Consider the following 21,334-nt stretch of genomic DNA (forward strand, 5'->3'; position numbering starts at 1 on the left):
CTGCTATCATTGCTGTAACACGGGGAATTGGTTAGCCTAGCGATTGTTGTACTTGCACTGCATGTTCTATGAACATCCTTACTGTACCGACAGCAATATATTGTTGCACTTCTTATGACAAATGTTCTTATTGTAAGTCGCTTTGGATAAAAGCGTCTGCTAAATGCCCTTAATGTAAAATGTAAATGTACAACCCCCACTGCAACCAACCATCCATCTTCTTCTTCTTCCTCCAGGCTACGCAGGCTACAAGCTCTGCTACCACGAGGTGATGAAAGTCATCAAGGGCATCGTGCACCAGCCCTTCGAGCTGAAGGGGAGCAGCGTCTTCTACGCCTTCTCCTACTACTTTGACCGAGCCGTGGAGTCCGGCCTCATCGGTGAGCGAGGAGAACCCTCTCATTCCGGGCGCCACACTTCTGTTTGTAAAGTGACCGCTCACTGCAGAGAGAAGGTGTTTATGTGTTTCTTTCCACCTTCCGACAGATGGCAGTCGTGGCGGTATGGTTGAAGTGAGGGACTTCAAGAAGAGAGCCAAAGAAGGTGAGATGTTTTCTCCCGGCCGTACAAAGAGGGCTTGATTCAAGATGTACAGAACCAACCTTCCGGGCACACAGTTTGTTTATATGCCCGACAAAAGACTATCTTGGAGACTTTGTTTACCTTTGTCTGTCTCGTAACAACAAACTCTTTGGGGCAAACACGCACACTGGTACTGACTCTCAGGATAAGTGTGTGTTTCACCCAACGGCTCTTTAGAAAAACACGCAAGCCCACATTGTCCTGGCATTCTTATGCACAGGGTTTGGAGATATCAGAAAATTCACAAGCGATTCACCGATGGAAACTCAACACACACTCACACATTCACTCACTCACACACATACACACCACACACACACACACAACATTCTAATGTCAAAACATTGACATTTAACATTCAGGCTTCAATTTCATAATTCCACACTCAGCATCTGCAGAGGTTAGAAGTATCAATGCTAGGCACAAGACCATTTAGTTATTTTTGTTACGCAAGTGCTTCTACATGGCAACAACAACTCTTTAGTCACATGACCCGGCGTGGACCGGCCTGGCAGAGCCGCGGGGCCGGGACGTCTGTCGGCTCCGGCCAAGGCAGGACGGCACCTGACAGCCAGGCACCAGCCGCGGGTTAACACCTACCGAGACACACCGAGTCTGTTGAGCGCCGCCGCCCACCCACAGCCTCTCACTGACCCGCAGGCAGCTACCTGGCACCCTGCTGCCCGCCCACAAACCCACACACACACTAGCCCCCGACTCAGCCACCCGGGCTCCTTTCTGCCCCGGGAAGCCACGAGAAAACCCCTGAAACCAAAACAAAACACAGACGTTGACCTCCTGCAGCTATGTCGCACGCGGGATAGAAAACGTGGTTTTAATATTATAAACACCTCGAGACGCATGACTTCTTGCGAGTGTTTGTGCATCACACACTGTTCACATCGCTGTTCTGCCAAAGAGGTGTGTGTGTGTGTGTGTGTGTGAACGTCATCCGGTGTGTGACAGCGTATGACTTGCTTGTGCTCACAGTGTGCAACCAGATGACCAAGTTCCGTGCCATCAGCCCCTTCCTCTGCATGGACATGACCTACATCACCTGCCTGCTGAAGGAGGGCTTCGGCTTCAAGGACAACACCGTGCTGCAGGTAAGAGGCAGCGAGAGCCCGGGTCAACACCGGCTTTAACCTCCACATGGAACGGAGGGAAACAGTGGTGGGACAAAATATTCACTCTCGTGCTCTGGTCCACAGCTGGCCAAGAAGGTGAACAACGTGGAGACGAGCTGGGCGCTGGGCGCGACCTTCGACCACTTCCGTAACCTCAACATCCACTAGGACGGAGACACGCGCGCAGATGCCGCCGCGGACATACCGCCGCCGCGACGGTGGACGACGAGGGACGGCACGCGGCAGGGCGTCTCTCCCTGGACACCACAGACAGACCTGAGCCTAGGGAAGAATTCTGTCCCATCTATCACAATCTCTCTTTAACCTCAGCAACCCTGAAATCACTTTGGGGGAAAACTACAAAACACTTATTTTTGATATGGCCATTCTTTTCTACTGTATGTTCAGCCCCCACGTCCAAGTGGTGGGCTGTTTTTATTTTTGTAAGCAAAGGCGTTCACATTTTTTGCTACCTTATGGGTGTCTGTTCTTGGAATTGCTGTTGTATACACCCAGCTTTAAGTGTGAGTGGAGAGTTCCTACAAAGCTACTTATGGAGTCATGGTATTTAGGGAATTACAGGTACTTCACTGGTCCTGGTGCACGCTGTTTAACGCAGTGGGATTGGATTGCGATAATAGGTTGTTTTCCAGATACTTAGAACTCCTTTCATTGTTATTTACATTTTGAGCTAACATATAAATTATTCGACAGGACAGATTTGGTTGACATTAGACGATGCAGGAGCGCGACAATCTGATTCAAAATATAACAGTTAGCCTCAACCTTTTTGCACACTTTAATGGCAGATACTGTTGCTGCATGGGTGTCTTTCACCAGGCTTGTACATAGTTATCTAAGGAGCATTGCATTTGCCATGACTCAGGGGAACTAGGAAATTGAGTAGGAGAGTTAATTCTCGCAAAAGTGTGTGCTGCATGATGGCCAAATGTGGTGGAGTGTGTGGGATGTAAATGCCTGTAGTTTAGCCGCGTATACTTGCAAGGTCTGCAGTTGAATAGTTCCTAAGCATGGCTAAGTTGCAGTTACCGTCAGTCTATAACGATATTATAGGCTTGAAGCGATGACTTGTTTTATACAAACATCTACAGACAAAACTTATTGTTCAAACTCTATCTGCCCAGCGCCATATTTGTCACAGCCAGTAAGAGCAATTTGTTAGCTCTTTTTTTCTTGTGAATTGTACAAATATTTAAAAAGGAAAGATGATCTAATTATACAGTATTTTAATAAGTGTACTTGTGCTTCATATAACTCCAAATATGTCTGTAACTGCTCCCCAAACCGTGCCTTTTTTTCCAATATTCCAAACGTTCAATAACTACTGTTGTAAATACCATGTAAAATTGTATTTGTGAAACACTTTTACTTAAATGCTTTTACATTCCAAATGTTGCTCAGAAATGCCCTCTTGTTAATCAGATGAATCACCTGATGACAGACCTATGTACATTCTGTATGTGTGTGTGTGTGTGTGTGTGTGTGTGTGTGTGTCCATGGAACATCTAAATGTGTGTGTACATCAGTGAACTATTTGTATACTATAAATATATGTTTTAATAAAAACACTCAAATGTGCATTGTGTAAATCCCTACTTATTTCTTGTCAACTTTATGCTTATGAAGAAGTTTTTGGGTTTACCCTGGCTAATATAACACGATCATACTTCAGATTGTGCATTAAACTCAACAAATGTTGGACTGAATCATATTCACCTGACGGTGTGAAGAGGAGGCCTCCTATGGTTATGAATTGAATAATGGTGTACTGTTAATATTGCTATTACAATAACGTATGATATTCATTTAATCTCACATTGATTACTACTTTAATAGTAGGACAATACAGGACAATAAATCCCTATTCACCTCTGCGCCCCTGAAGTAAGACAGGCTCAGTTTGTGAGTAAAATAACATTTTATTTACACCTTTACATTCCACTCGCAAAGAGCAAAGTCCACTGGGAGTCTGGCAGTCGTTCTTCACTTGCTTGCAAAAGAAATGATCTGCTCCTATAACGAGAAAAACAAACAAAAGCAATCAACAGCCATTCACGTTAACAAGCATATCCGCAACGCGTTCACACTAGCTCCCTGTCAGTGTACAGTTAAACCACAGTTTCTTTGGAGTGACTTTATCTAGTGAAAACTATCCAAGGTTGGGCTGCTACACGATCAACCTGCCAGCGAATCGCCTCCGGACCAATCAAAGTCCTTTTGCTCTGCATCACTTCGCAGGGAACGAAGCCATTTCACATGGAGTGGTCGGTAATAAAAGGGGTGTGAAAATACGAGCCAACACCACTGTCCACTGCCCCGAGGGCCAGCCCTGCACAACCCCACCCACAACCTTTCGCTAACACCAAATTTGGGGGCTAAACATAGACACCGTAGTAGTAGGTTCGGAGCCCTTGGAAATTATAGATGTCGCTGAACTAAGCTCCATGTAATCAGGGCCGCTAGTGGGAGCAGGGAGGGGTATCACTGGTGGGGGGGGGGGGGGGGGGGGGGTAGAAGGTGGCCGATGCGTTTGACAGGTGGCCGATGCTGGTGCCTAGGGGTGCACTTTTGCGGACGAGGAACATGATGAGAGGGCCGGGCGCCTTGCTCTTGAAGTCAGCATGGCGACGACAAGGGGAGGAAGGGGGGGGAGGAACAGGGCTCACTTTAAGTGGTGGCAGCATGTTGGTGGCCTGCAGGCCGAAGGTACGCAGGAGGACGGCCGGAGCGGCGTTGGTGGAGTACAGGCGCTTCATCAGGTCGATGGCGGCCATCATGGGCAGGTTGTGGCGCTGGCGCTCCGTCTCGTACTCCAGCAGGTGCTGCATCGCTCCTGGAGGGGAGACGGACGAGATCAGCATTCAATGGGAAATGGACTGCATTTGTATAATGCTTTTCTAACCGGTGGCCACTCAAAGCACTTTAAAATATTCACCCACATTCACCCATTCATGCACACATTCAAACACCGACGGCGGTGACAACCACGCAAGGCGACAGCCAGCTCGCCCGGGGGCAGTCAGGGTTAGGTGTCTTGCTCAGGGATTCCTCGACACCCAGCTAGGAGGGGCCGGGGATTGAACTGGCAACCTTCTGGTTACCAGCCAACCCGCTCTGCCTACTGAGGCACATTGCGCCCATTATGCTTGGATTCGTTAGTAGGATAAGGACATCAATCAATGCATTTACAGATGTCCTGTACATTTTACAGATGTTTTTTCTGTACGTTTCCCTGGAACAAGCGGGTTTGTATGTGCTTTGAAGCTCTAGGCCGCAGAGCACTTGGCCACACACACACACACACACACACACACACACACACACACACACACACACACACACACACACACACACACACACACACACACACACACACACACACACACACACACACACACACACTTTGTTTGAACCAGCCTCAACCCTGTGCACTCGGGGCTCCGGCTGAGGCCAGCTCTCCTGGCTCCGGCCGCAGCGGCTCCGCCTGCAGCCCAGTCAACTGTTTACAGCGCTCACTGACCCAGGTCCTTCCCGTCGAATGCTGCGCTGCCCAGGACCTGCGACAGCAGCGCCACGTCCCCAAAGCCCAGGTTGGCGCCCTGTCCCGCCAGGGGGTGCACGCGGTGTGCCGCGTCCCTGCAACACACGACAAAACCCGCAGCGGGACACGGAGAAATGATGGAACACGAGAATTATTACATTAAAGTTGGACTGTGACCGAGCTCGGGAATCCAATCAAAAACAGATATTCTAACCTCATCTGTCATATTCCTATAGCTCGTCTGCACGCTGTCCATTTGTCTATTTAGGAAGTTGGTCAAAACTTGGCAGTAGATTTGCAGTCGCTCCGATTTTTTGGATTGCATGCTTTGATTTTTCTCGGCCGCACGCCGAAACTGCTTCGGATGACAGTTTCTGCTAGAGTCGGCTATCATTTACTCCCAGCGAGAGCCTTTAAAGAGCCGGGTAAGGGCTGCTGTTAACATACAGGAAAAAAACCAGATTAAACAGTCGAGCCGCACCACCCAGCTCAACCGATGAGGGCCACCCGGTGCCTGATGTACTCGGCGGCGTGACCCACGCCCAGGGGGAACGAGAGCCGGCTCTTGGGTCCGATCCCCGCCACGCTAGGGGGGAGCTGGCGCGGCGAGCCGGCAGATGGCATCAGCGCCGACAGGGCGTTGCGGAACAGAGAGCCGGCCGTCTCCACCAGCTCCGACTGGTTCTCGTTACTCCACTGGGGATGGAGGGTCACAAGGATGGACAGATGTAGGAGATGTAGGGGGAGAGAGTGAGGGGGAGCGAGAGGGGGAGAGAGAGAGACGCAGGTGGAGAGAGAGTGAGGGAGAGGGACAGAGAGAGGGATAGGGGTAGAGATGGAGACAGAGAGAGACATGTGACTGAGTAGCTGAGTTGAGTTACAGGACACAAGAACCAACTATAGAGATTGTTCTCTCTCCCGAGCACTTTTCCTTTCCCCTCCGTATGGTTTGGCAGTGGCCGGGCAGCAGCGCTAATTAAAAGAAGACGCTGGCCGGGCCGTGCAGTTGAATTAGCTCCGTTTGAAAACATTCCATGCAGTAATGGTCGACACTGGCCAGCCACAGGTTTAATTAGCTGCCCAGGCCCAAGACCGAGCGTGACTCAGCCCAGCTGACCCCGTCCGCTGGCAGGGCCCGTAAAAATAGCCTGCTTGGGAAAAGAAGGAGTTTCTCCCCAACGTAGGACGAAAGCGTAAGGTACACCGTATTGTTTGAGAACAACACATCAGCATTGTGTTTTGAGGGGGAGAAACCGAGAAACCGTACACGGTTCTAGTTAAAACGATATATTGGTTTTATGGGTCGTATTATGAGGTACATTTGGTGAATATAAATTTGTATCGTCAGACCGTGACTTTCCACCAGTCTTAAATGTGGTGGGCCGTGTGACTTTTTACTGCTTAGTTCAAAATGACATGTCCTCACTGTTCCGCTTCACACAGTGAATAAGGCCAATGGAGAAGGAAGCTTTGGTGACTTGCCCCGTGTCAGTGGGTTTTGCATGCGAGACACTCCGTAGTTTGCAGGACTTTGAACAAAAGGGACGGCTGCATAAAACAAATGACAGTGCATGTATAAAAGAAAGGATATATGACATCACCAAATTTTTTCGTATGTCTGGGGCTGAGGTTTGAGGTTTAATAAAATAAGATGTGCTTCGTTAATCCCAGACAGGAAATTAATTCAATCTGAATTATGAAGATCCCTACCGTTAATTTGATCCCTTTAAAAAAACGAAAAAAAACAACCTCCCATTCATTCCGTCTATCGGAGTTTGCTACGAGTCCTTCTCCATCTCCTCTCCATGGAGTACCTCCCCACCCATCCCTGAGGAGAGCAGACTCCAGGTTCCTTACAAAGGCAGAGTTGACGGCGTCCACGAAGCTCTCGTCATCCAGCGCCAGAAGATCCTCGGCCTGCCGGTGGCTGGTGGACCACACCAGGGAGCTCTGCGTGTCCGACAGCTGAAAAACACACACACACACACACACACACACACACACACACACACACACACACACACACACACACACACACACACACACCACACACACACACACACACACACACACACACACACACACACACACACACGAGTCACGATCACACACCCCCTCCCACAAGGACACAACAACGGCTGCCCTTGTTGAACAGGGATGTTATTCTGGGGGCTGGGGTTGGGGGTTTTACCGGTAACATGGCGATGGGTCCGGTGGGGAGGAACCTCTGCCACGCCACATTGTTCTCTGTGGGCTGGAGGACCGGGACCAAACAGAACGAGAACACGACGGTGAGTAATTACACGCCGTGATGGGCTGACGTGAATACTCCTGTGGCTCCAGGGAGGAGCGTCTGCCTGCTAGGCTGTGCTACATTGTTCTCTGCGGGATGGAGGAATAGTGCGCGGGGAGCGGAATCGCTGCGTCCCAAATTACAGCTTGTGTGATTGTCCTCCTGCAATCAAAATACACACGGACGAGAGGAGCAATTTGTCTTGTTTTAGTGTGTGTGTGTGTGTGTGTGTGTGTGTGTGTGTGTGTGTGTGTGTGTGTGTGTGTGTGTGTTGTGTGTGTGTGTGTGTGTGTGTGTGTGGTGTGTGTGTGTGTGTGTGTGTGTGTGTGTGTGTGTGCGCGCGCGCGCATACCCGTGTGTGTGTTTGTTTATGCGTGTTGGTATACGTTTGTGTGTGTGTGTATGCGTGTGTGTATGCATGCATGTGAATGCGCGTGTGTGTGTGCGTGTATGCACATGTGTGAGTGTGTGTGTGTGTGTGTGTGTGTGTTTGGGGGGGGCTGTTCCCCATCCAAGGTCCTCCTGGGGTCATTTTTCAGGAACCCAAACCCTAAAACCCAACCTTAACCCTAAAACCAACCAAACCCTCTCCATAAAACCTAACCATAAGACCACACCCTGTGATTGTGGTGTGTGAATGTGTGTGCGTGTGTGTTTGTGGGCGTGTATGTGTGTGCGTGTCGCCGTTCGTGTGTGTGTGTGTGCGTGTGCTTGCATGTGTGTGCTGAACAGGGTCACCGCCATAGCTTCACCTCGGATAGGTGCAGCACGGCGACCACGGCCGACTGGTCGTAGTTCCACCGGACCGTGGGTATTCCTGAGTCCCGTCTCACCATGGAGTTGGGCCCGTCCGCCCCGATCTGAGGAAACAACATCAGCTCACGACCAAACAGATCCATACTCACACAGCAACCAGGGCTGTCCTGCAGGAGACCTGAGGCAGAATGCAGCGTAGTGCTTCTACTACACCCTACCACTACTACACCCGCTAGAAGTCTGGTGGGGTGCTACTCCACTTCTACACGCGCTAGAAGTCTGGTGTGGTGCTACTCCACTACTACACCCACCAGACGTCTGGTGGGGTGCTACTCCACTACTACACCCACCAGAAGTCTGGTGTGGTGCTACTCGACTACTACACCCACTAGACGTCTGGTGGGGTGCTACTCCACTACTACACCCACTAGACGTCTGGTGGGGTGCTACTCGACTACTACACCCACCAGAAGTCTGGTGTGGTGCTACTCCACTACTACACCCACCAGACGTCTGGTGGGGTGCTACTCCACCCACCAGAAGTCTGGAGTGGTGCCACTACTATACCCACTAGAAGTCTGGTGCTGAGGGTCTCCCCGCTGGCCAAGGTGACCTGGACCCAGGGAACGCCGCCGTCGGACTGGTAGGGCGTGGGCCAGGTGTACTGGACCACCCTGGACCGGTACTTGACCTTCACGTTGTCTGGGGAGAGAACCAGGAAACAAAGATGGGAACCGGTGGGAACAGAAGATATACATTTACATTCAGAGCATTAATCAGACGCTATTATCCAAAGCGACCTACAATTAGTACATTTGTCAGAAGAAAGTGAGACAATATATCGCGGTCGGTACAGAAAGGATGTTCATAGAACCAGGTGCCGAGAAGATTTCTGTGTGAAACACAAGCATCGGAGCTCAACTGGTGACCAATCATGGTTTCTGAAACCATAATTCTGTGTCACATCCCGGTCACACTTTGCTACTCGTTTCCCTCTAGAAAAAAAGAAAACCTAAAAAGAGCTCAGGGAAAAAGATTGCTAGACGTTGGCCCGTAACATAGGCTGTGGAAGATCTATAAACTGCCCCATAAAACACCATTGGTTTTCCTCGCTGGCGGAGCGCAGGCCTTCCTAATGACCTTGGCCTGCCACACTGCATGGACTAATAGTGTTTATCTACCAACACGCCGAGCCACACTCGACACACACTGCCAGCTCCTTTGGGGTTTTTATGTGCACTAGGTTACGCCCGGGTCTTGCCGTCTTGGAGCGACGCCTGTCCGCAGATCGACTACCGGTTCCCCGAACACGAGGGACAAACCCTGGCTAGCGGGTGACTTGGAGAGCAGCGGAGGAGACTAGTTGGCGCAGCGCGGAGCTCTGCGTGTTCCCGCTCGACGACGGGACTTGCGCAAAGTGAGGCCAGTCGGTCGGGCACATCTGTTGTTTGGGGAAAATACAGCAGAAAAAAGATTCTGTTCTCAAATGCCTGTTTATAAATATGCCGGTTCCACTGTCAAGCACGTGGCTTGGAGGCAATTATTTGTTTACTTTTTGGGTTGGGTTTCTGACAGCGTAAAAGGTGGTTTGATTCAAAGTACAATACAGCGTGGCGCACACACACGCACACACACATGCACACACACACACACACACACAGATGGGGCTTCCAAGGTGACAGAGCGGGGAAGCACATGGTGTCTTTAAATAAGTCCTCAGACCGCAGCAGCACGTGCGCTGCTCCTGTGGGGATGCCAGGTCACCGAAGGCCCTTTGAAACAGCTAGGAAGAAATGATGTGCCTGATTGAAATAGCAGTGAAAACAGAGAAGGCTCCAAGAGCCGCTCCAGCCCTTCAAAACAGACACTTTGTGGGAAAAGCATAAAATAAACAAATTTCCTTTCGGGAGACAGGATGGGAGGAAGCGGCTGAAGTTGGCTTCTCTGCAGGACTCTGCCCATTAAACCTTAATGGATAAATCAAAAGGGAGGACTCCTCTCAATTACAAGTGCTGGGGGGCCTGGGGGGCAGAGAGGGGGCGTTCCTTACCGGGGAGGCTGTCCAGCTGCCTGGTGAGAGCGGCCACAACGACGTCGTTCTCCACGATGTATGCCATCTCATCCTGCAGGTCCTCCTTATCGAAAGTAATCAGGGCATCCGAGCAGGCATCCCAAACCTAAATGAGAGGCCAATTATCCCTGCGGTTCCACAACTCTATCCTTATATTCGGTCCCTATTCACTATATATAGACGGGCTGAAGCAGCACCGACTCATTGAACTGAACACATCAAAGAGGCCGCTTTAGGGGGCTGGCGAGAGGCGGCCTCCGGCACGGGGATAACATCTCTCTCTGATGCCCGTCGCCGGCGCTACACTATAAGGCCTCACTGTGGCAGCGGACGCTTTTATTTTGATGTGGCCATGTTTGAGTTGGGACATGCTTTTCGCAGAAACACAAATAAAATAAAGGACATATTTGTGAACATTACGGTAAAAATGGTATACGTGTCCACAAACGAAGAGAGGGCACGATTATGTTGTCATTTTAAATGTATGTTAGTTCAATCCGTAAGACACTAAATGATTTGCCCCGGTGTGTGAGTGTGCATGTGCGTGTGTGTCTGTGTGTGTGTGTCTGTGTGCGGTTGTGGGTTGTTTGTACAAGACTAATCCTTCCATGGCCTGTAACTATAGCGACAGACCCCATCATTCTGAAGCAATATGGTGCCACACTCCTTTTTTCCAACGTGCCATAAAGCGGGGGGGATATGCCCTCCAGAAAACCACTAATGGCAGTGGTTTTCCAACCTGCGATAAGTGGTGAGGGTAAAAAAGATTTATTGTCAGAAACCACAAAATTCTTCATTTTGTGTGACGGAAACCCCATGTGAAAAATAAAACTTGGTAACTGCCGTTATTTATCACTTCAGGGAGAAGGTACACATTCCTCGTTACTGGGTCCAATGGAGGAAAAGTGCTGGAACCATGGGCCTGATAAACGCAACGAACATCTGATCTTCATTCTCACGTGGGAGTCGATTCACGGTGGGTTTACTACGCGCGGGACGGTTGGAAGTGGAGCGGCCGGTCGGTTGTGTTGAGTGGAAGGACTTTAATTTCACAGTGCCCTTAATTTCCCCCAGTGCCCAAGTGGCCCGGCACAACATGGGGAAGCCTGGGGCCAAATTGGCGGTGGTACGGGCTAAGGAATTATGGGAGAGGTATATCACCATAATCACCGTACGGCACTGCATGATGACATCCTGTGCCAGGAGAGAGAAGGCCATGCGGTCAAGTGATTGGTACGGCCTCGCCACATCTTAGCGGGCCTGGAGCGATCCTGAGCCCTCAGCTGTTAAAATAGGTCTGAGCTCCAGATAATCTCTCATCTCCGTCCCATCTTTCACATGAGCCCTCGTAATTAGAAGACGCACCGGGGGAGGGAGTCCCAAAATCCAAAAAAGATTTATTTTTCATAACAAACATGATTTGGATAAATAAACACCGGAATGCTGCGGGCCTAAATGAGAGAGAGGGCTGCGTGCAATGCCAGGGTGCAGTCTTTTATTTAAATAACCAGAGTTGTCCTCTGGGGCTCAGAGTGCCATGTTGATTCCATTTGCATAGCCGCATAATATCAATTTGAGCAAAAGAATTACATGCATGCCAGTTTAAACCGCCTGCTATGTGTTTGCAATGTAAATTAACAATTAAAAACCTCAGCCGAATAGCACTACGCGACTGAACTGATTGAGAGGTTGTTTTAATCGCAAACATATTCCTGGAGAATGCAACCATAACATTGAAAAATGGAAAATAATGCTGCTTAAAAAAGGACACAAGAAAGGCTAGTTTTGGAAGCTTTCTTGTGCTGAACTATTTTGAGCATTTGTAGACTAATCCAACAGAAAAATGAATAAAGCCTCACTAGTGATTAACAAGGGACACTGTTGCTTTCAATTCAGATTGGGTTTAATAACCCAGTTTACTTGACATCAGCAGCACTTTAAGCTCTAATGTACAAAATACTCTTTACTGTTATCTAACCTATTATCAAACCACCACCACCACACTTAAGATATGCACCTCCTTCCAACACTTCAATTATGCTCCATCCCTGGATATTTAAATGGCTTCAAAAGATCCCCACAACAAAAGACTGCTTATATCTTCTGTTGAGGAAATAATAAACAGTGAAAGATGTTGTAGCTTGTGTCAGCTGATTGAGACCACGAAAGATCATCACATCCTCGTGATGATAAATAAGGAGTATTAGATTATATAGATAGATTATACTATGCTGTACTTGATTCTTCATTAAAGGTCCCATGACATGCCACCAGGTGTGGCTTGTACGGCTTGTAACGACTAATCACACCACACCTGGTGGCCTGTCATGGGACCTTTAAAAACAAAGCCTTTAAGTGAAGCAGTCTACACCTAGAAGTGACATACCTGCATCTTTTGATACGGTTTGCACCTCATTTTCATGATGTGGTCCCACGCTCCAATGCCTGTCGGTACAATACATGCATGTTAGTTTCACACAAATCTTATGTAGCCATATTAACATTATATTTAAGACAAAAGAAAAACTGCAAGCGACTGATAAAAGATCCATCAACGTACAAATAGGAAACAATTCACTTGGTAAATAAGGTAGTGATGAGGTCTGAGACAAAAACAAACATGTTTAAATGTTTTTTTACTAAGGTAATGCTTATCAGATTTTGGAATATCCAATGACCAGAGAGAGGTCAGGTTGCCATACTTAGTTGAATAATAGGAATAAATCTAACTTAATATCAACTTTCAAGGTGATGGGGAAGGACCATAACTCCATAACTCACATGACAGCCACACCTGTTCCCTGCTAATTCTACGTGACCATACAGGGACTGATGCCTGCCTGTATGGTGGGAACTAATTAGCCTACATAAATACTCAACTATAATATCAGGCACAAATCTCATAAAACAAGTACTTTAAAAAACAAAATGTTCCCTGCATTGATATGAGGTTTACTGGTCATTTATCCGATAAATGAATGATGATACATGATACAATTCAAAGCGTCAGTGATTGCAGATGCAGGTCAAATAAATGAGCAGGTATGGGTAAGTTAAAGACACCAATACCGCGGAAATTGAGATTTGAACCAATAACTTTTCAGCTGGGTATCAAACCACCTTTCAAATATACCCATAAACGTTGTGTTCATAAGCAGTAAAATACCGTACTGTTGAGGAGGGTGGCAGAACCGGGGCTGATGGAGCTCACTCTGGTGCTGTAGGTGTCAGGAACTCTGTCCATCACCTTCTTGTTGCCCGCCTCAAGCAGCAAAATCTTTCTCCCCTCTAGATTGGGCTGCATGCCTTGAAGTGGGGGGAGGATAATCGAAACATAAGTGATGAGACGTTCAATAAGTATTTTGCATGTCTTCTTTTGTCATATTAAAAGGCAATGAGATGTAGATATTATAATAACCCATGTACTGCTTTATTACATACTGAAGTGTGGGTATTAGTCAGTCAAAAACACACACATAGATTATTAGTACGTAACACAATTCATAGAGTGCAGCATTCACCCAAGGAACATGCCATGGCGGATCCAACCATTCCTCCTCCGGATATAACGACATCATAAACTTCATCCTTGTCTCCGGTGTCGGTACCCACTGCTCTACGACCGAGGATGCGACTGACAGAAGACAGTTGCTGTAATTGAATGAACTTATTTCGGACCAAAGCCGCTTTTGCTAGGCTGTGCATTATGGTTTCAATACGTAGTTCAAGATGTGTCCGACATTTGAAATAATTCCCAAGGTAAAGATAGTTTTAGTCAACTGTTTTGGACGTTTCTCCTTGAATATGTCCTATTAATACCTGCTAGTAACCTTCTATAGTTCTGCCATGTTGTGTTGACATAAGCAGTGCTGCGACGCTCAAAGAAGTACTTCCTGTATCTGTTATCCAATCAGAAAAGCGTATCTTGCTCCTGCAATACTCTATTTGGCCACACATGGCACTAAAGTTATACTGAGAGAGAACGCCTTTATCAGGTCCTACGGTCTTTGCCTTTTTTTCTTTCTATTCTTACTCCAACTATTGGTACAATGCCACCTATACCAGACACCTTTATGAAATAACTGTCTTTCCTTATCTGGAAACGATCTGTGAACTGTTGATTGCGCTGGAGAGTTTCCCATCTGTTGCACAGGTTTGTTGGCTATCGTTATGCTTTTGTTTTAGCTTTTGATATTGAATTAATTACTTGGTTAAATGTTGTTGATTTTATTTGCAGGTCTAAAGATACGGTTTGGTCGCAACATAAACTAGTAATACATCCAGCCTCGGTTGGATAAACTTTCTCTGCCACATTTGCAATGTTGAGGAAGCAGATACTGTCACCATGGTAACCAGACTGCTTGGTTTATCTCTGCTGGACACTGCGTTGATGTGGAGATTCATAATGAAGCTTATATTGCAAATACAACTAAATGTTTACAATTCGTGTGCTCATTTCTGTGTATGTATCAATGAACAAATGTTTGACCTATTTTCGTAGCTATTATTTTTCATTGCCACATTATGTTTTCTCCCTATTAGTATGCCCAATACGAATATAACCACCATGAAGCTGGAGGCCATGCTGGTGGAGGGCCTTAAGGCAGATCAGGACTTCCAGCAGCAGCTGCAGGCCCTGAAGGAAGCCCACCTGAAGCAGCTCCAGGAGACACAGAGGAGGCAGAGTGAGGAGCTGGCGAAGAGGATTCACAGAGACGCCCTGCTCTCTACGTGCAAGGAGGACAAGTCTGAGGAAGAACGCAACTTAAACGGGATCTTCAGGCCGTCAAGGTGACAAGCAACAGCCACACATTGTGTTTTTGTTACTTGTGATATTTTTTTATTGTGTATTTGAATGATGTTGAATCCGTTTTTTTTTATTTATCAAACAACATGAACATTCTCAATTGTGCTGTTGGCTGGGTTCCATTTCCGCCTCCGCTCCTATATTACATGTCATTCCCTCTCTTTTTGAACCCACTTTCCTGTCACTCATCAGTGTCCCGTCTCTAGAAGCACAAACACCCATACACATATATTAAACCAATTGTTTCTCCCACACACGTGACAGTCTAAGGAGATCCAGTTCCACCTCTGTCCTGGCTTCAGGCAAGGGGACTCCTCCAGAAAACCAGCCGTTAAGAAGACCTACCCTATCCTCCCCGGCCCGGGTCACCTTCCTGACCGGTACCACCCCTAGCAGGACGCCTCCCACGCATCAGACCTCCCTGTCCGTCACACAGTCCTCTTACGAGCATAAAGAGCTGGCGTGGGAGGCGGAGTGCCAGAAGAAGTTCCGCGCCCTCCCGGTGCCCAGACACGTGACTCTGCCGCTCTATCGCCAGATGACAGAGCAGCGGGAGACCAGGAGGAAGCAGTGCCTGGACCAGAGGAAGGACTTCCTCCTCTCCTCCCAGAAGCCCTTCTGCTTCCAGGGGAGGGAGAGAGAGAGGAGAGAGAAGATGACGGCAATGTTGAGTCAAGTCGCGCTGGGTCAAGCGTCAGACTTGCAGAAACTGTCCCATCCACCGCCGCTGCTGGGACCGCTGCATCAGTCAAAGAGGCAAAACAGGCGGGCGTTTCTCCTCCTGGCACAAGTGAGCGGATAGGGGAGTCATTGATTGATTGGATTCTGTTGGTTTCCAGTAAGAAGATAATAGTTTATTATAAGATAATACTTATAGTTTTGGGTTATAAATGAAAGACGTAAATATTTAAAAGCTGATTTCACCAAAAAATATGTAGTATAGTCCCTGTTAATACAAATTTGCTTTATATGTCTGTTTAATCATTAAGGAGACACCGTTTGTTATAGCTACAATAAAGGAGTAGGTTAGGGCAAGTGATCCAGTATGTCTAGACTGTCGAGCAAAGGGGATGGGAGCCATGCATCATGCGTATCCTAAGCAGTGATTCCATATAGTTATATTATAACAAGGTTGTTTTTATTTATAGATGAAGAGCTAGGCAAAAAGACCAACCTCGGCCCTCATGGTGGGAACATTAAGAATTCCACAGCACCGAACAAGACCAGAAACGCCCCGACCAGCAGCTCCAAACCGCGTTGCTCTGACCAGACCAAAAAGCAAATGCTGGGTTTTCTGGACGAGAAACCCAGCTTCCAGCCCCGGATCAGCCAGCAGGTCCCTGACTTCAGCAGCCGACACAAGGCCTTCCAGGCGGCGGTGCTGAGGAAGGCAGAGATGAGAGACTCCACCAAGTGTCAGCCCTTCCATCTGCGGACCTCGACGCTCCCTATGAGGCAGAGCGCGGCAAAGCCGGCTAACTCACAGGTGCGAAACCTCCACGCCTGTCTTAAAAAAAAAAAAAATCTGCAGATTCGTATCCCACGATTTCCAAAATCATTGCATTGGTTTCCAGCTCAACCCTAAACTGATTAGTTTGATAAAATAACACGCTTTATTAAAAATATGTATTCTCATATTTTAGGAACCCAAAGTAGGATGTAATTTAAGGAAAAGCAAGTCATTTGGCTGCTTAACCTCGCTATCAACAGAAATACTCCCCACATACATCAGCGACGCCACAAGAAAGCGTGGGATGGCCATCAGGTAATAGTAGGCATTGACTTTGAGCCACAGTATAAAGGCAGCTATATTTACAGTATCACTGCATGGTTCTCAGTATCTTTATGCTTTCCTTCCCCAGAAAAACAATAGAGATGAACGAGAGCAGGAAAGGGCAGAGTGCCGATTGGATGAGATCTTTCCAGATGAGATCCCAAGCAATGCAGAAGACGGTCACTGTACGCGCAAAGGTCATTGACCCCCACAGCAGCCTCAAGGACATGTCCCAGGAGCAGCTCCAGCGACACCGGTGAGTAGGACAGAGCTCTGAGTGAGTACAGAGGAGCCATCACTAAATAACGTTGTGCCGAATATCTGTTGTTGATGTCGTGCAATACACAGGGAGGCAGACCAGCAGAGAGGGAAGGAATACTTAAAGGAACTACGGGACATGAAGGAGCGGGTCTCACAGAGGCCTTACCTGTTTGAGCTGGTGAAACAGGTAAAGCACCTGGGGATTCAACAGGTTTACATATACATACAATGGGAGGTGAATTGATACTGTACACTACTGTCTCAGGTGGTAATGGTAGGGTGGTTAAGTTGTTTTACTCAATAATGAAAGGTGCTGGATTCTGGTTCTGGTTTCAAATCCCCAAGTCTGAGGTGTACGTTGCAAGATGCCAAACCCCTACCTGCTCATTAACAACATGTAGCGGAATAAAATGGTGGATTTGTTAATTAGTAAATAGTTTGATCTATGGTTTTGTAATAATTGTTGTTTTATTGTTTCCAGAAGCAAGCCAAGGCCCTAGTAGAACGCACATACAGGAGGAAGCTTCAAGAAGCCGGTTTGAACGAATGTTTTGTTGAAGCATCCTCTTGATCAACATGTCAGCGACAGAGACACTTAAACACTGAAGTGCACCCGAAGAGGAAGAGCGAGACCTCAGCCACGACCCGGACGCCCAGAGCAGGTGCACGGCACCAAGCACACATGTCTTTCGTTCCTCAGAAAAACGGTTGAAGCTCGCTTGTTTCAAAGGGTAAACTTGGACATTTTCCCTCAGCTGATCAAACAGCATGTTGTACCACAGCGTCCGGGTAGTACACGAATAGCAGCGGCCCAGAACAGCCAAGGCCTCTGTGTGCCTCGGTCATGTTAATGTTGCATTACGTAACACGGCGGCTCGGCCCCACAGACACAGGTCAAGAACACGCAACGTTCTGAAGCCAAGTCAAAGTTTGATGTAATTACACTATAGACATTTGGGAAAACCAAACATGTCTGACTTTAGGGTTGGAAAATGTAGACGAAGGGAAGAAAATTGAAGACACTGATGAAAGAAGCGTGAAATTCAAGGGGGAAGTAATGGGATGATCCGATGAGGGCTCAGGCCGCCTGGATGTTTTGTGGCCGTGTCTGCGAGAAAACAACATGGTTTGCTAAAATCATTCATGCCAAGACGAGCTAACTGCACCAGACATCCCATAGTTTGGGATGTGCTTCTCTAAATTATGGACATTTGGTGTCACCAAAAAGAGGTCAGAAATGTTGTGGGAGGATGAACACTCAGTGGTGGAATTACTGCACAACCATGTATGTTAATGGAGTGGCACTTTATGATGAAATTATAGTTATACATTTTATAATTACAAGCATTTATCTGTCTAGTTGGAATGTAGATGATATATGTTCTGAAGAAATACAGTATGTTCAGAGAGTCAGAGAGTATATATATCAGCGTTTTTGTATATTTTTCTTGTTAACTGGTTAACATACCAAGCATTGCGGTTTTAAATATAAGTTTTAGCTTGGCAACCTTATCATACAAGTTTTAATTCAATTAAATGCATGACTGGATACCACCAAAAAGTGGTCTTTATCGTCATAAGGCCTCATAGTGTTCTGATTGACAGTATAGGAAATGCAATGGTACATTGCTGATTTAGTTTGCGGTCTTCCCATACCGCTGAGTCGAATGACTAATCAAATAAATACCTTGTCAACGGACTGGTCCAATGAGGACAAACATCTGAAATAAAGATCTTTTTAGACGGTTTGGTTGAAATTCCCTATTCTCTATTTCTAGAAACAGGCTGCCAGTTAAATAAACAGCCCCAACTGTGCCTCTGCCATCGCAAAGAGCATTTCAGTGCAGAACTCGGGCCCACAGACCCACATCAAATGGGCTTCACAGTGGCCACTGTGTAGAGCTCCTGCTAAGAAGCCAATTTCCTGGAATTTGAGGGATTTCTTTTTTCTTTTCTTTTTTTTAACTGACCAGATGCAAAAATATGTATTTTACCGGACCTTGCCTGCCCCGGTCAGCCAGACCTATAGCCAGAGACCGCTCGGTACCGGCCCGCTGTCATTACACATCCGCATTTTACGCGTTACTATGGAGACGAGTGGAGTTGAATGTGACTATAGGTCTGCGGCTCCATCGCGATCGAGTGCAGTAATTGTTCTTTAACCTCACGTCAGAATGATGGATTATGATTGAGTTTTTCAGGGGCAAAGCAACCTCTGTGTAGGAGTCAAGTGTTTGTATATAAGCGGGCTGGTGTAGAGATAATTCTGTGTTGCCAGACTGAACTGCCATCTTACGACGGTACCATCACAGCCAGCAGGACAGGTCCTGCTGGCTTTATTTCTCCAGGCTGGCGGCGACTCTGCAAGTTCTCAGCTCGCACGGCTCTCTCCCTACAGAGTGCCAGCGTGGAGAGATGATATATAATCACAGGGGAGCCTTTCTTGAGCTCTCGTACATCACATGACAAAGCTTCAAGGGCTCCGGGAGGGTTGTCATGGGAACCTTGTATTCCTCCCCATGCTGCCTAGTGGTCCCTGAGGAGTGTGCTGCACCACCTCCTATTCCCCGTCGAGTGGCTGCAAAATAACCAATCACACACACATACGCACACATGCACATGTGCGCACACGCACACACACACATGCTCGCACACACAAAGTCTTTAATGCAAATTAACACGATGAGGAGCTGAATCCCAAAGCACAACCAACCAAACACAAACATGCGTGTGTTGCGCAGGTGATCTATGCATGTGTTTTTGTTATTTTAAACAAGCTCTTGTGTTTATTGTGTCTGTGTGTGTCTGTGTGTGTGTGTGTGTGTGTGTGGTGGGGGGGGGGGCAGGATTACATTTGGAGCTGAAGGTCTCATTTAAATCAATGAGAGGCTGTGCATGTGCCCCAGCAAACGTTATCATCAGGGCTCTTTCAGGAGCACATAAACAATATAATTCCATTGGTTCAAGGTGACACGCTGGGCTCTCATTACACAGCTAACGCCAGCGTGTAATAATGAAGCTCCCACTCATTTAATGTTGGTAGTGTAGAGTTGAAGAGGCCAGCCGACCATAGGCGATGCACGGTTATTTAAATAGCACCTTTCAAACACAAAGAACCTTCAGCAGGCTTCACATGGGCAGGGATCACAGTTTAAAGACAGCTGAAAGGCACTCATTAAAATACACTTAAAGACAATAAGGAAAAAATGGAAGAAAGGTACACACACTAAAGCTAAATAAATACAATCCGAGGCCTGAACTAAAACTACATCCATCTCTTCAAATGTCGTACGCTATCTAGTTTTATATATTTTTTAAATCGTGCTTTCAATCAAGTCTAGTTTGAAATCTACATTGAGATGCTACGGGCAAAGTCCATGTTTTCCGTAAGTGCGTGCGTGTGCGTGTGAATGTGTGTGTGTGTACACGTGCGTGTTTGTCTGCATGCTCTTCACTGTGTTCTTCCCCCGGGTTCACCTGCAGGAGGAGCTGTGGCTCGTCTCGGTGTAAAGACCCCTCTGTCTGTGTCTCCTCCAGTGCCACCGACCCTACCCCCCCCCCACCCAGCTCTGAGGAGCGACAGAGCATATCAAGACAGAATCAGGGAGGAGAGAGAGTGAGAGAGAGTGAAAGAGAGAGACCGAGGGAGAGTGAGAGAGTGAAAGAGAGAGAGAGCGATGGAGGGAGAGTGAGAGAGCGAGAGAGAGCGAAAGAGAGCAATGAGAGAGAGAGCGAGAGAGAGAGCGAGGAGAGAGAGAGCGAGAGAGAGAGCGAGGAGAGAGAGAGAGCGAGAGAGATAGCAGTCAGTGTGACAGATAAGAGCGTGGCGGTGAAACTCTCTTTTTCCATCTCTCTCTCTTTTTCCTTCACTCTCTCTGCCTCTCTCTCTCTCTCGCTGACTGCACAGTGGACGGAGGGGGGATAGAGAGACGCAAGTGCACACTAAGGTGTCAGGCAGAGACGCTCCTCAGACTCAAACAAACAGACGCACACTCGCTCAGTCCCACACACACTGACGCACGCACACATCCAAGGATCCCACTGCCCCGGCCGGACCCGCCAGAGGTGAACAGAGAAGAAGAGAGGGACGAGAGGGAGATC

General features: G+C 47.6%; 3 protein-coding genes across 4 annotated transcripts in view; 2 read left to right on the forward strand and 1 right to left on the reverse strand.

Annotated features, from left to right (window-relative positions):
- entpd5a (ectonucleoside triphosphate diphosphohydrolase 5a) overlaps window positions 1-3,293 on the forward strand; it is a 12,597-nt gene extending 9,304 nt beyond the window's left edge. For both annotated transcript variants that reach the window (XM_056590747.1, XM_056590748.1), the window contains 4 exons: window positions 237-380; window positions 487-543; window positions 1,573-1,688; window positions 1,794-3,293. In XM_056590747.1, the coding sequence (XP_056446722.1) occupies window positions 237-380; window positions 487-543; window positions 1,573-1,688; window positions 1,794-1,877 (401 nt within the window). In that variant the 3' untranslated portion in view covers window positions 1,878-3,293. The remainder of the gene's footprint in view (window positions 1-236; window positions 381-486; window positions 544-1,572; window positions 1,689-1,793) is intronic.
- A 339-nt stretch (window positions 3,294-3,632) lies between these two features.
- Window positions 3,633-14,296, reverse strand: coq6 (coenzyme Q6 monooxygenase). The gene is made up of 12 exons (XM_056590749.1): window positions 13,913-14,296; window positions 13,563-13,697; window positions 12,778-12,836; window positions 10,371-10,497; window positions 8,892-9,022; window positions 8,317-8,424; window positions 7,463-7,525; window positions 7,129-7,236; window positions 5,765-5,967; window positions 5,251-5,366; window positions 4,397-4,563; window positions 3,633-3,743 (listed from the first exon to the last, which is right to left on the reverse strand). Exons 1-12 carry the CDS (start codon window positions 14,094-14,096, stop codon window positions 3,714-3,716), a joined length of 1,431 nt encoding a protein of 476 aa, XP_056446724.1. The 5' UTR covers window positions 14,097-14,296; the 3' UTR covers window positions 3,633-3,713.
- A 416-nt stretch (window positions 14,297-14,712) lies between these two features.
- Window positions 14,713-18,573, forward strand: fam161b (FAM161 centrosomal protein B). Its single transcript, XM_056590758.1, is given in 9 exon segments — window positions 14,713-14,853; window positions 14,934-15,182; window positions 15,463-15,853; window positions 15,856-15,988; window positions 16,347-16,684; window positions 16,842-16,963; window positions 17,061-17,228; window positions 17,321-17,420; window positions 17,715-18,573. Coding segments are annotated over 8 exon segments (1,566 nt in total). The 5' UTR covers window positions 14,713-14,853; window positions 14,934-14,958; the 3' UTR covers window positions 17,805-18,573.
- The last annotated feature ends 2,761 nt before the right edge of the window (window positions 18,574-21,334 follow it).

Source organism: Gadus chalcogrammus, chromosome 5 (genome assembly GCF_026213295.1).
Source record: "Gadus chalcogrammus isolate NIFS_2021 chromosome 5, NIFS_Gcha_1.0, whole genome shotgun sequence".
Classification (NCBI taxonomy): domain Eukaryota; kingdom Metazoa; phylum Chordata; class Actinopteri; order Gadiformes; family Gadidae; genus Gadus; species Gadus chalcogrammus.

Excerpts from the sequence above, each read along its gene's own strand:
- coq6 (XM_056590749.1), bottom strand. The coding sequence starts at position 14,096 with ATGCACAGCCTAGCAAAAGCGGCTTTGGTCCGAAATAAGTTCATTCAA. Across the intron at positions 8,425-8,891 it reads CCCTCAGCACCAGACTTCTA|ATCGGGGCGGACGGGCCCAA; the intron begins GTGGGTATAGTA and ends TTGTTTCCTCAG. Across the intron at positions 5,367-5,764 it reads CACCGGGTGGCCCTCATCGG|GGACGCGGCACACCGCGTGC; the intron begins TTGAGCTGGGTG and ends CGTGTGTTGCAG.